The sequence below is a fragment of the Parasteatoda tepidariorum genome, chromosome 3 (genome assembly GCF_982258835.1).
Source record: "Parasteatoda tepidariorum strain Cologne lab strain chromosome 3, Ptep-v5.0, whole genome shotgun sequence".
Classification (NCBI taxonomy): Eukaryota; Metazoa; Arthropoda; class Arachnida; order Araneae; family Theridiidae; genus Parasteatoda; species Parasteatoda tepidariorum.
In genome coordinates, this window is record NC_141757.1 from 61,220,582 (window position 1) to 61,234,902 (window position 14,321).

Below are 14,321 nucleotides of genomic sequence, written 5' to 3' on the forward strand. Positions count from 1 at the left end.
TGTTATTTACTTAATAATAACTTGAAGTGATGTACTAAGCCTTTAATTCAAAGAAATTACATTATATGTATATTTTACCGGGAACAGAATTTACGGAGTGAATCAGCAGCTCTATCAGAGACCTTAACGCAATCAGGTAAAGATTATTATTGTGAAAATTCAGCACATTATGTATAAACATTTTATGTTGTTTAAATTTAAAGTGAATTTTATGCAATGAGTCTAAAAAATGCAATAAATCCTTATACAGTTAAGCCTGCAATCAAGTAACTAAAGAAAATTCTTTTTTTGTTTTGTTTTTTGCGGTGTTTTCTGAATTTAGCTTTTTAAATACAAGTTCAGAGATGTTTTAAAAAAGATTCTCAGCAATTTCCTCTAAACTAAACTAGACTCAGCGGCGCGACAGCCCATAGAGGGCCAAGGCCTACTGTGCCCATCTCAGTTTTCTTAACCTTGGGCTCTGGGGAGCAGGAGCAGATGTTCCGGTCAGGTGGTCAGCCGAACGCGGAACCCCCAGTGTTTAGTTCCCAAGCATGCTTGGTACTCATTTATCGACCTACTGAAGGGATGAAAGGCTGAGTCAACCTTGCCCAGTCCGAGGATCGAACCCAGGACCTGTGGCACGGGAGCGCGAAGCGCTACCACTCAGCCACCGGGCGTCTAGCAATTCCCTCTATCGATTTTTAAAAATAAAGCAAAGAATTTAGATAAAAAATAATCTGTATATGGTGTAATAATATGCAGCAGCAGCTGCCATGCTGGGGGGTTTCTGCTACTGAGTACAGACATATTATGTTTTATTGCATAAAAGTACAGTATTTTCCGAAATAAATATAATAATTTAATTTCTTCCTTTCATTTAAAATTTGTAATTTGTAATGATGTTTGCAAGGAAATAATACTTTTAGAGGTTAAGATGTTATTTTTGGACGGTTTATGCACATACTTATCCATAATCCATATACATAATTTTATAACCGAAACGGAATGTTTATACCATAATTTTCTAATAATAGATTATAAAATTTTGTTTAATGTAAGATTTAGACTAACTTTTTAGTTGTGTTGGAAAAGTACTGAAAAATATTTATTGACCTCAAATCTGTTCCGGAAAATATATGTAAATTATGGTAGATCTTCAATACTATCAAATATACTGTAAAAACTTTCGGATCAAATTACGGTAAAAAGTACCGGAGCTCAGGGTGCCGATACTTTTTACCTTAAAAACTATTTTTACCGGAACATGTTACGGAGTAACAAAAAATCTGATTTATCATAATTTTTACAGTAATAATTGTCGTTAAATCACTGAATCACTCTAATTACATAAATATTATTCTAAAAATTACGGCAAAAATAGATTTTACGATAAAATGTATTTTACGGATAAGACACTCAAAGTGCCGGTACTTTAAACCGTAATTTGATACGCAATTTTTTAGAGTCTATAAAAATATGATGAATCAATGCCGCATAGCAAATGATTTTTTTAATCTGGTAACAGGAGGTCCTAACCAAATACTAAAATGTTCATATAGCAAGAATATAATAATAAAACGTGTTTAAAAACTAGAGAATTCTTTTTTTCCCATGAACGTTGAGTTATAGGAAGAAACTGAATTATTATTATTCTAAATTGGCTTAGTAAATTATCAGTAAATTGAAATTCGAAAGTTTGATATTGATATGATTTTACAGCTTCTCCAGTCCACAAAATACTGGAAATGATGGATGATTTTCTAAATCGAAGAGATACTTTAAGCTTAGTGGAAACTTGTTAGCCATAAAAATCTAACTTGAATATTTTTTTAAACAATAACATGAATGGTAACTCAAGTAATCATTGTCTAAATACTTATATACTAGAATTGATCATTCTTATTAAGTAAATTATTTTTAGATCGTAATTTGAACTTATATTCTGCTTTAAAAATTTAAGAAGTTTTTGAGAAACTAGAAATAATTTACTAGCAAGTATTGACAAAATTGGCAGTTGCCACAGAGTGACAAAATTTTGTAAATAGCGTTTAAAGATTATCGGCCGATTGTGATTTCTCTGAGATATTTTATTTTCTTACTTAGCACAGTCTTGCTGAAACACGTTCAATCAAACTCTGTAAAATAAAATGATTTTGCTTACCCATCATCATTGATAAGAAGCACCGTTTCCGATCCTCCACTACTACGAGCGACAAGATCACTTCCAAATATGCCATAAACACCTGTTGATAGAAGTAAACAAATAACTAAGTTTTAATGGCTAATCTTATGTTTAGATAATTAAATTAATTATCTATATAAAAGGAAGATTTTGCCTGTCTACGCGTCTGTCTCATAACTCCAGAACCAATTGTGCAAATGTCCTGAAATTCTCTCATTGGTTCAGAACTAGACATTGTCTTAAACTAAATCATCGATATTTCTATTTTATCAAATATTTTGAAGGTAACATCGGTGGTGTTTCCCAATTTTAACCTTTTCGGAATGTGCGAGTCATATATGCATTCTGTACGAATGCATATTTGTCTCGCCCGTTTCGAAGAGTTAAAGTAAAATAAAACAGTAAAAAAGTCAAATTGCAGCTTTGGCTGATTTTCTTAAAATTAATACGAAGGATGAATAATCGAAATATCTTCTATTAACATACTAGAAGTTTTTTGCTCATTAAGTACAACTTATCCTTCCTTCTTTTTTACTTAGTGTTGCTTTTGAGCAATATAACTTATATGTATTCTTTTGTTATAAGTTTCGATTTTAATACAAAATTTTTTAATTTTAGTATATTTTTATAGCATTTAGCATTTGTTTCTAAATTTTACTCTTTTTGATTCCTTTAAATAAGGCAAAACTTATTTAAAAGTGATTTGCAAATTAATTTCATAAATTACAATAGTGCACAAACTATTATTTAAATAACCACAACTTGAACACTATTTAGTTAAAAAAATAAGCAAGAGAATTTTTAAAGTTGCATATGGTCTTTTTCACAAGCAAAATAAAGCTTTAAAATAAAATTGTTATTGTTACACATTCAAATTATGCATATTCAACTTACTCTCATCTGCTAATTCAACTTTCAAAAACAAAGAATCACCCAATTCGACACCAGTGACATCCTGATCTGTAGCATTAACCACTCGTAATCGTATGGGTGGAGTTGGTGCAACAGCAGTTACGGTGTGAGCCAGTGGTTTCATTTCTCTAGAAAAAAATTAGATAATTTTCTTTTAAAATTTTAATGTTTATTTTATATTGAAATAATTATTAGTATTATCTTATACGAATACAGGTTAATCTTCAAAATTTCAATTTTTGTTTATTCAACTGTATGGAAAAGAAGTAAATGATAATTGAATTTAAACATTTTCCTTTTAACTGCTGCCATACGTTAACACTTTTTTTAGCAACTGTGATTCGACCTAATTGGGTACTTGTATTTCAAGAAGAAGAATATCACAAATACCCACACATGAGACTTATAACGCCAGCTTCAACTGATCGTTTAAAAGCAAAATGGTGTGTTAAAGTTGAGCTAAGTATCCCCACGTAAGTTAGAATGTTAATTAACGTGAAGTTAATTAAATACAGTGCCGTATCACACACCGAATTAGTTAAAATATAATTCTTTTTAGCTACATCTTTTACTTAACTTAGATTTATTAGTTGTTTATGTATTTTATTGTAACATTGATGTATTTTTAATTTGCGTACCTGGCAACTTCGATGCATAATTAGTTTGTTTATGTTCATTTTGATGTATCTAGAGGAAGTTTAAGAAACCTGTAAAGTATGTATTTGGAAACAGTACTAAAGAAGAGCAGATATAAAATACTATCTTATTATGTTGTATTAATTTATGTGATTAAATGAAGTGAATATATCTGTATAAAGTTACAATTCAAAAAAGAACTGACTGACGATAGAAAATTTACAATTTCACTACTCCACACTCGAGGCAAAGCTTTAATTTTAAACTATGTACGCCATCTTACAGTAAAGAATTATCTGGGCTCTAAAACGAAACGGAACAGAGACCCAAATCACTACACCATCACAATTTCTACAAATAATTGAATTCAAATTAATATACTGTAATAATTAATTAAATATAACTTCGTCGAATCCACAAAGGTTAAAAAAAAAGATGATGTTATTTAGTGACTAAAAGATAAGAATTGAAAACAGGTAAAAGTAGACTGCAAACATAGCACCAGTTCATAACGCAAACGTGTTTTAATACTTTTGCAGCAATAAAAAAAATAGGAAATGTACTTCCTTAACATTTCCCAACAAAGCAAAATGGTTTGCGAAATACAAATAACGTTTAATAAAAAAAGTATTTGCCAAAGGAAGAGACATAATATCCACTAACCTGAACTTTGTCGCCAATTTAGAACTTTTTTTTATTTATTTCAATTTACTTAATAGGTGGATCAAACTACTTCACCACCTCTTTCGTAAATAAAAACATTTCTAGTCTGTTACCTAACAGTTTTATTCTAACTTCGTCAGATTTATTTCCTCTTAACAGGAAGCAGATATGCGAAAGGGCATTATAAATTTTCCAATTACTTTCCATTTCGGACGAAAAGAAAAGCTGGTTTTAGTAAAAAAAATATAACCGGTAGCGAGAGTAATAATCTTAGCTGTTTCAACATTCTACACCGAACTCGTGAAGCAAGCACCTATATGGATATCTATTTATTTTCGAAGACTACATGCTGAGCAGAAATAATGATTTCATGACTGAAAATCCATAAATGTTTCGATTTTAAAGAAGTTCTAAATACAGCTGAGCTCTGTTACTTCACGTGAATTAGGACATTAGCAAAGCTAATGACTTAAAGGTCGTGTGCAAACGAGAGTTAGGAATAATTAGTTTTAAGCAGCTCTTCTTAACTGTCTGTTATGAGTATTCGATGTTTTTTACAAAGTAAAAAAAAGAAAAGATTTGTTTCAAACAGGAGCTTGTTTGTTCAAAACTTGTTCCTAAGAACTGCAATTCAAAACTGTAAGTGCATGTTTGCCGTTTGGAGTTTTCATCATTAAGACATTTAATTTATATGGTTAGTCACATGTACAAAGAAAAATGGTACTACAAGACAAATTAAGTCTTCCGACTGGAAAAATATCTATAATCTTTTGACTTGACATGCGTAATAATATATTCAGAACTGGTATCTAATACTTCCATATTCACGAAAGAAAGAAAAAAACGTTCGTTTTCTGCATCGTTATAGCAAAGTTTTCAATGTTTGAGAAAATTATCTCGTCTAACGACGTTTTATGGGATTTTTTTTCCTGCTACACTGAATAGCGCAACTATTTAAATTGCAATAGTTAAGCTATCAAGGGTGTATTGATTGGTGATAAGACTATCCAAGAAGCATTGAGAAAAAAAAACCAGCACTTTGATAAGATTGTTGAAGTTTTTTTGGAATTGAGGTTACACTAATGGCAATGTACCGGAATGTGTAAAAAACATTAAATTAAAATTTTAAAGCAGAGAGAGTTCAATTTGATCCCAGAAGTAAACTGGTTTGATTTAAGCGGATAAATACAAAATTTATTTAGTAAAAAACTACAGAAAAAGTGTGCATAGATTCATTTTTTTTACTATAAACTGCAAAAAGAAAGGCATCAATAACCTAATTCCTTTACATATTGAAAAATTACTTTAAATGTATTTTAAACAACAAGTTTTAATATCTGAATTTCACAAAAATTGGTTTCATGTAACAATTTTTTGTTATTGCAATTTTTATTTCAATTTCTTCATGAGAACTGAAATTTATTTTGAGGAAATCCTAGTTGTTTTTGCCGAGATACATACTGAAAACAATTCTTCTTTACCAACAATGGTTACTAACTACTTTGAGCAAGTAAAAAATTAATATAATAGATTTTTTCCATAATAGTTGTTTTTAAAAAATGACCCTCCAAACACTCTTTAGGTCTAAATTTAAGAGTTTTTCTTTTTATATTTCTAGATGTAATTACATATATCCGCTTTAATATGTAAATTTTCGAACTCAAAGAGTAAGTTTTAAAATTGACGTCTTGGGATAAAAATAAAAATCGAATAAAATTAGTTTGACATGAAGATTTAGTTTTGGCAAGTATTTTTAGTATATTCCCACCATTGTTTCTAACTAATAAATGTGTTTATAGTTTTAAATTTTGTTGAAATAACTCATTATTTACATGTTATAATACATAAAAACGTTAACTGTCAAAAATACAACCAGGTTTCTTAAGTTCTTTCTTTTAAAGGCGGGTTATCAAGTTGAGAACTCTAAGTACTCACCACTACTAAATGGTAATTAAATATTAATGCTAAAGAAATGCCTATGTTAATACAAAATGTTTAGGAAACATTTGTTGTTATAAATATTAATCAATGGATGTTTGGAAAGTAAAATATAGATTAAATTATTTATCGAAAATTTATATAAAATTCGCTACCAGTTCTTAAGGTGTTTTAAGCAGTGCGTTTGAGGATGAAGTTGCAATAAATGCGTTTATTGGTACACTGTTAGAAATTTCTCGGTAAAAATAGCCAAATAGCTATTTATTTAATTGTTATTTTACCATGTTCAACTAAAACAGTCAAATAACCATAAAAAAATATACCCAAATGCTTAAGTGTGAGAAAAAAACACGTTTATTGAATGTTTTTAATGAATACGGTTTAAAAACCAGGATTCTATCCACGTCAGCTATATCTATCTTGAAGCCATTTTGTTCCGTGCAGCTGGGCGCATATGGTAGTTGAGCAAGCTAATAAGTCAATGACATGACTGAACAGGGGCTCAAAGCCCAGCATTGCCTTGCGCAATTTTGTTTTTAATGTAAATTTTTAAATATTCTTGTTTTTGTTTTCTACTTACTTCTGTAAGCCTCATGCTATACTTTGTAGTGCATGAGGAGTTTTCAATCGTTTAAGTAAGTAAAAAAAAAAGAATCCCAGCATTGATACCACAAGATTTCTTTTAATCCTTCAATACATGAAAAGTTTCTAGTTTCCAACACTCTTCAATCGCTGACCCTAGACTAATGGAATACGAAACTATCAGTCATTCATAAATGGCGCAGCACCCACTGAGCTCATATGTCCGTTTAAGTTTTATTTTTATGGTTAAGAAACTATGTTAGTTGTATATAGTTGCAAAACCGTATAGTTTTGTATTCACAGTTTTTTAACTGTACCAGTTGTAAATGGTTTCAGAATCGCGAAGGTAAAGAAATGTTCCTAACCTCAAACTGTATGCTTAATCAGATGGACAGACTGCTGTCAGTTATTTTACCGAAGAAGTTATTTTGCCGTCAGTTATTTTACCGATTTTAGAATGAAAATTCAAAGTGTGAATGATAATGTTAAACCTCATTGGATGAGCCAGAAAAAGCTTATTGTTTACTTTTTAAAGTAGATTTTAGTGCATTAGAAATTTATATATTTTCTCAATATTGTTCGGTTAAATGTCATAGTTTCTTTTTCAAAATATTTTTTTTAATTCTTCGAAAATTCTCTATCATTAACTTTTTGATATTAATGGATAGTTTCTCTGCAATTGGTGCGTCACCGTACCGGGCCATGAAAAAAAGTTAATTATGGAATCAGCAAAAAAAAAAACAAAATCTAAGTTCTATGCATTTATATTTAATTGAGTAACTGAAATTGAAACCAATTTGAGTTACAAGAGAGCGTGCAAGTTCTCCGCCAAACTGAATTTTGTAAAAATAATTCAATAGCAATTATGATGTTAAATTCAACGAAACCACAAAAAATTTAATAATTCATTTTATGCCGGGATAGCCTGGTCGGTAGGGCGCTTGGCCCATATCCAAGAGGTCGTGGGTTCGATCCTCGCCGGCCGAAGACTCCCCGTGTAGTAAATGGTGACTGATGCACCTTAAATCTGTCGAGGCTCAAAGTCCCCCATGTTCCCACAACAAATCAATACCTCTGGGGGTACTGATCCAGGAGTTTCCTTGTCTTCTGGATTGGTTCAAAAAATTACAAGGCTACGGAGTTGAACGTAAGTAGTCGTAAACCCATGAAATTGGGTCGGCTGTTCAACGACGGTTATAAAATAAAATAATTCATTTTAATTTTATATAAAGCCACAGCATATTCACTAGTTCATAGCTGTATGATTGAGCGAAATAAAGTAAATGTCAACAAAAGTCTTTGTTTCGCTGTAATATAATAACACTACATTAGAGAATTATATAAATTCATTAATTCAGATGACATTTAGTAAGACTTAGCCACAAATTAAAATGTTGTTTAATTTAATAATTGTATGCAAACGCTACATAAAAGATATGACAACATTGTCTCTCATTTGGTTTTCTAATGATAATTATATATGAAGCCAATGTCACTCTAATATTTCGAGTTGAGTTCATGTTCTCTTTTTGCTGGATAAATACTAATAAATGTTAAAAAAATTTATTTTTAATGTTACAAATGACTTTTGTAAAAAATTATGAGAGAAAAACATGGCTTTTAAAAATATGTGATAAAAATCGAAAGAAGCTTGGATTATTTTTGAAAGTAACCTTTTTTTCCCATTGAGACAACAAATTTATTATGCTAAGGCAAAACAAATACTATTTTTTTTTCAATCTGAATTAAGATATAGTATCCAAATTTTGTATTAAATTGAATTGCTTCAATGCAAACATATACATATTTCTTATGGAAATTAGTGTAGAAAACGAAAATAAGTAAAATTGTTAATCAAGTTTTAAAATATTCCATCAAATAATGAGCAACACTTATTATAACGAATAATAATAGTTTTACAATATAAATTTTCAGTGAATCTAGAAAAGGTCAATGTTTAATTTTCCATATCAGGCATAATCACATTGTTGGTTAAAGAAAATAGAAATTATGCAGTTCGAAACTATATTTTAAAAGTTTCAGTAAAAATTTTAAACCAAGTAAATACCGAAACTCCCTTAAACCAATATAATACGGTATTTTTTCTGAAAGGTTATCTCTTTTTAATAAGCTACTATTTCTCGAGTTAGAAGTATAAAGTTTTCGAAGTCTTTTGCACCTTTATTTTATAGTCAAAACAATCATGAAAAATAATATTGAAAGACCGTTAAGAAATAAAACGTATAACAGAAGTAGAAATAAATGAGAAAACACGAAATTCACGAAAAAATAAAATGTTGAAATTACCGAGTAATAATTTTAAAAAAAATTTTGATGCCAAATATTGCATTGCCGATTAAAACAAATAGAAAAATGGGTTGCTAATGAATATTTTTAAGAACTTTCAAAACTCATTTTTGTACTAAATAGGATAGGAACCTCTTCAAAACCAAGAAAATTTTAGTCTCTTTCTTTACAGAAAATAGGGTATTATCTCCCTGCTGTAATAACCTGCCATTTCTCTAAGAGTTTTTGAAGCTTTTTTTAACCTTTTTGAGTAACATACAATCTGGATAGTCAAAACAAGTCTAAAAAGTAATAACGTAAGACGGTTCTATAATAAAACGCAGAGCAGAAGTAGCGATGAATAAGAAAATGGAAAAAGAGAAGGGGAAAAAAAAATGCTTCGAGCAAACAAAGTGAAGTAAAAAAAAAAATTCAATCAAATAGCAAATCTGCCATGCTTGACCGCCGTACTTCATAATACGAGTTTCGGCTCGCAGGTATTAATTTGCCTCACCAGTTCATTTCGTTTTATTTAAAAACCTTTCAACATGTCCAAGAATATGTTATGTAAATGTTAAATATAAAAATCCAGGGAACAATAGGTCAGCCTTCTAGGGATAAGAGAAACTCCTAAAATAATGTCATTGTTGTAGCTCTTGTAGTCCGTGTCCTACTGCTTGATATTCTACTTTAGTTTGACCTTGAGAATGTTCTGCAAAAAATAAAAGGTGATAAACCTTTATGAATCCGGGACCTGATACATAAAAAGGTTGACTATTTTTATGTATCATAACGTATTATGACGTCGCGTGATTTGTTAAGATCGGAAACATTGGCCCTGTTAAAGCTTTGCCAAGTTGGGACTTGGCATTGTTTTGCATTGATGTCGTGATGGGGGACAAAGTCCTACTGCTTCTAAGAAATGGTCTATTTTATGTCTGAAATTTAATTGACCATCTCCACTGTGATGACTTGTATCCATTTGATAGAAAGTGAAATTGATGGAACTCTGTCTTTTGGTGTTTGTTCTTTTACGACCGGACCCACTTTCTCCGAAATTCATTACGTTGAAAATGGTAATATCGTGCAGTGAATATCCTGTTTAATTAAATTCGTTATTGTGACTTTCGGAAAATAGAACATTTGATTGGGGACTTTCTTTTTAATTGTTTAAAATTGAATTAATGAAACAGAGGAATTATTGCTGTAAATAAAAGTGATTGAACTGCATACTTGAATTTGAGGATTGGTATTACATGCAAGCTTTCTAGGGAAAATTTTCGTTAAAAAATTTCATAATTTATTTTTGATGAATAAAATCTATACCTTGATATATAACTCAAATTCAATTTGCTTAACGCACCTGGATCTTTGCAATTACACATTATTAATTATCCTTACAAGCTGTAATGGTTTAAATTTAAATGAATTTACATTGTTCTGAAAAACTATGTTAACATGTAGTTAATTATAACAACGTTTTTATGATTAGGCTAGCAGATTTTTATTTATTTACGCCAACTGATCACATTTTCAACAGTGAAAAGAATAATTATGATAAAAATGTTTTTAAAGATGAATCGTAATTTAAGATAAGAACTTTAATAGCTCAATTCACCAGCATTCAAAAGAACTGGAATTTATAATTTTTAAGTGAGATTAATCGAACAAATCTTTTTTGTACACAATTTGTTTAAAATAAGAAATTGAAAATCATAAGTTCTGTGATTTTTTTTGTGATTTTTTTTAAATGATTTAAAATTAAAAGAAAGATTTGTTAAGCGATCGAAGTGCATATTTTGAAATTTGTATAACTTATTAAAAATGCGTAAAATGTAACAAAAATGGAATGATTTCAAAATTATTTAAAAAATAAAACAGAGCGGCTCTCTATAAAATATAATTATGAGCATAATAATAGGAAAACAACGAATTAATAAGCGATCTAATAAACTTAAATTACTTTCCTGTTTTACTAAGTATTTATCAAACATAATGTTCAATGTTTAAGGAAAAATATTAATGATTTAGATTTTATTTTATAATTTTATAACCGTCGTTGAACAGCCGAGCCAATTTTATGGGTTTACGGCTACTAATGTTCAACTCCTTAGCCTTGTAATTTTTAACCCAACCCTGAAGACAAGGGAATTCCTGGATCGAGTATTGGGAGAAATTTGCCTCCGTGGAGGACTTTTTGATGGAGCTAACCCGCATTTCGCTTTACATGGAGAGGAAGACCACGACAACCTCCCATGGTTAGCCTGACGGCAAGGCGACTCTAACCCATGATCCGTCTACCACTGAGGATATTTCACATCAGCACTGTGGTCGGTGCAAGTCGGATGCGGATTTCGTATCGACAGGGATTCGGACCCGGTTAGCCTCATTTTAAGACGAACGCTCTATCCCCTGAGCCATCGCGACTTAATGATTTAGATTTGTACTTCGCACGAATTCGGAGACCCCTGGAGAAATTCAGACACAAGTTTGATTCACAACCCAAAGGCTTAGAACTTTTGAGTGGCATATTTTAAAAACATTTATTTTAATTTTTTTTTAAAATTCTCATTGATTGCAGTATTCTCATACAGAGGGTTGACAAAATAATGGAAACACTTCTATATTAATATTTTTATTTCCATATTTCTCCAGAAATAATAAAAAAGAGAATCAATTTATAATAGACATTCATTTGATTTATTATAATGAATAATAAAAAAGAGAATCAATTTATAATAGACATTCATTTGATTTATCAATGGTGTTTAAAGCTTTTAGAGATTTAAGGGACGGAAAATAAATTACAAGCGGAAAATAATGTTTTTTGAACACTCTATACCAAAAACTGTAGCAATAGATTTATAACGTTTCTTTCTTTAATATCACCCAAGGTTTTTTTTCTTCGCGTTTTTGATTTTCTTTAAGATAATATAATTTTTCAAAGACCACATGCATGTTTATCTTTTTTTTTTAAATCAAAAATACCCTTTGTTGATTACAAAAACTCCTGGGAAATATGCGAAACTGGATCTTAACTCTAAAAATATTTATCCGAAAATCTGAAATCTAAAAATATTTACGGAATTGTGATCATGACGGTATAGATTTCTCCTAAGGTAATCTATTTGCTCTCAAAAAGACATTTACTGGAATTTAAAAATATATAGTAAAAGAAATGTAAATTTTAATGTAAAATGGTCACATATTACTACATATCTTATATCTCTTATTTACACATTTAATTGCATTTCATTCTTTCATCTTTTCAAATCGTAGAACAATGCTTTATTTTTTTTCCTTAGACAATATTTGAGCATGAAAATTATTCTGCTTTATTTAATAATGACTACTCGCACCTTTTCCCTTTAAAAACCAAATCTAACTATTTTTTTAATCGATGCATAAGCATAGTTTTTCATATAGAATATTTATGAAAAAATAGTCCCTTTTCTATACATATCTTATTTAATATCGCCCCAAGAGTTTCTTTTCCTTCTTTTCATTTCCTTAAAGACAATATAATTTTTCAATAACCACATGCATGATTATCTTCCTTTTTTATCATGAATACCCTTCGTTGATTACGAAAACTTCTCGGAAATATGGGAAACTGAACATTAATTATAAAAATATTTATTCAAAAATATGAACTCTAGAATTATTAACTGAACCAAGACTATGACAGTGATTTCTTCTTGCGTAATTTATTTGCTCGAAAAAGACAGTGGAATTTAAAATTATTTCATTAAAGAAATGTCCATTTTAATATAAAATGGTCATATGACACCTACATATCTTATATCTTTTATTTACATATTTAATTGCGATTTATTCTTTTGTATTTTCAAATAGCAGAACAATGCTTTATTTCCTTCCTAATTATAAAAATATTTATTCAAAAATCTGAGCTCTAAAATTATTTACTGAACCAAGACTATCACAGTGATTTCTCCTAGCGTGATTTATTTGCTCGCAAAAAAGACAGTGGAATTTAAAAATATTTTATAAAAGTCCATTTTTATATAAAATGGTCATATGACACCTACATATCTTATATCTTTTATTTACATATTAAATTGCGATTTATTCTTTCGTATTTTCAAATAGCAGAACAATGCTTTATTTCCCTCCTAATTATAAAAATATTTATTCAAAAATCTGAACTCTAAAATTATTAACGGAACCAAGACTATGACAGTGATTTCTCCTTGCGTAATTTATTTGCTCGCAAAAAAGACAGTGGAATTTAAAAATATTCTGTAAAAGAAATGTCAATTTCAATATAAAATGGTCATATGACACCTACATATCTTATATCTTTTATTTGACTATTTAATTGCGATTTATTCTTTCGTATTTTCAAATACAGAACAATGCTTTATTTCCTTCCTAATTATAAAAATATTTATTCAAAAATCTGAACTCTAAAATTATTAACTGAACCAAGACTATGACAGTGATTTCTCCTTGCGTAATTTATTTGCTCGCAAAAAAGACAGTGGTATTTAAAAATATTTTATAATAGTCCATTTTTATATAAAATGGTCATATGACACCTACATATCTTATATCTTTTATTTGCATTAATTAATTGCGATTTATTCTTTCGTATTTTCAAATAGCAGAACAATGCTTTATTTCCTTCCTAATTATAAAAATATTTATTCGAAAATCTGAACTCTAAAATTATTTACTGAACCAAGACTATCACAGTGATTTCTCCTTGCGTAATTTATTTGCTCGCAAAAAAGACAGTGGAATTTAAAAATATTTTATAAAAGTCCATTTTTATATAAAATGGTCATATGACACCTACATATCTTATATCTTTTATTTACATATTTAATTGCGATTTATTCTTTCGTATTTTCAAATAGCAGAACAATGCTATGCAATACATTCTAATTTATGCAATAGTGACCCCTCCTATAGTTGCACCCTCTCCTAAAAATTTAAAAACCAAATCAAACTATTGTTATATTTTCAACCCTTACATAATATTTATGAAATAAAGATAGCCTTAAGAATTTTTCTATTCATATCACCGCAAGCGTTTCTTTTCACGCTTTTGACTTCCTTTAAGACAATAAAATTTTTCAATGACCGCATACATAACAATTTTTTTAAGCATGGATGC

At 29.5% G+C, this 14,321-nt stretch overlaps 1 protein-coding gene and 1 long non-coding RNA gene across 2 annotated transcripts in view; one reads left to right on the plus strand and one right to left on the minus strand.

Moving 5' to 3' along the window:
• LOC122269752 (uncharacterized) overlaps nt 1–14,321 on the plus strand; it is an 85,936-nt gene that overhangs the window by 52,909 nt on the left and 18,706 nt on the right. The window lies entirely within an intron of this gene.
• The window catches only part of LOC107452034 (uncharacterized), a 142,717-nt gene that overhangs the window by 21,186 nt on the left and 107,210 nt on the right, over nt 1–14,321 (minus strand). The window contains exons 8-9 of the mRNA XM_043044315.3: nt 3,059–3,204; nt 2,144–2,225 (exon numbers count right to left, since the gene is read on the minus strand). Of these exons, the coding sequence (XP_042900249.2) occupies nt 2,144–2,225; nt 3,059–3,204 (228 nt within the window). The remainder of the gene's footprint in view (nt 1–2,143; nt 2,226–3,058; nt 3,205–14,321) is intronic.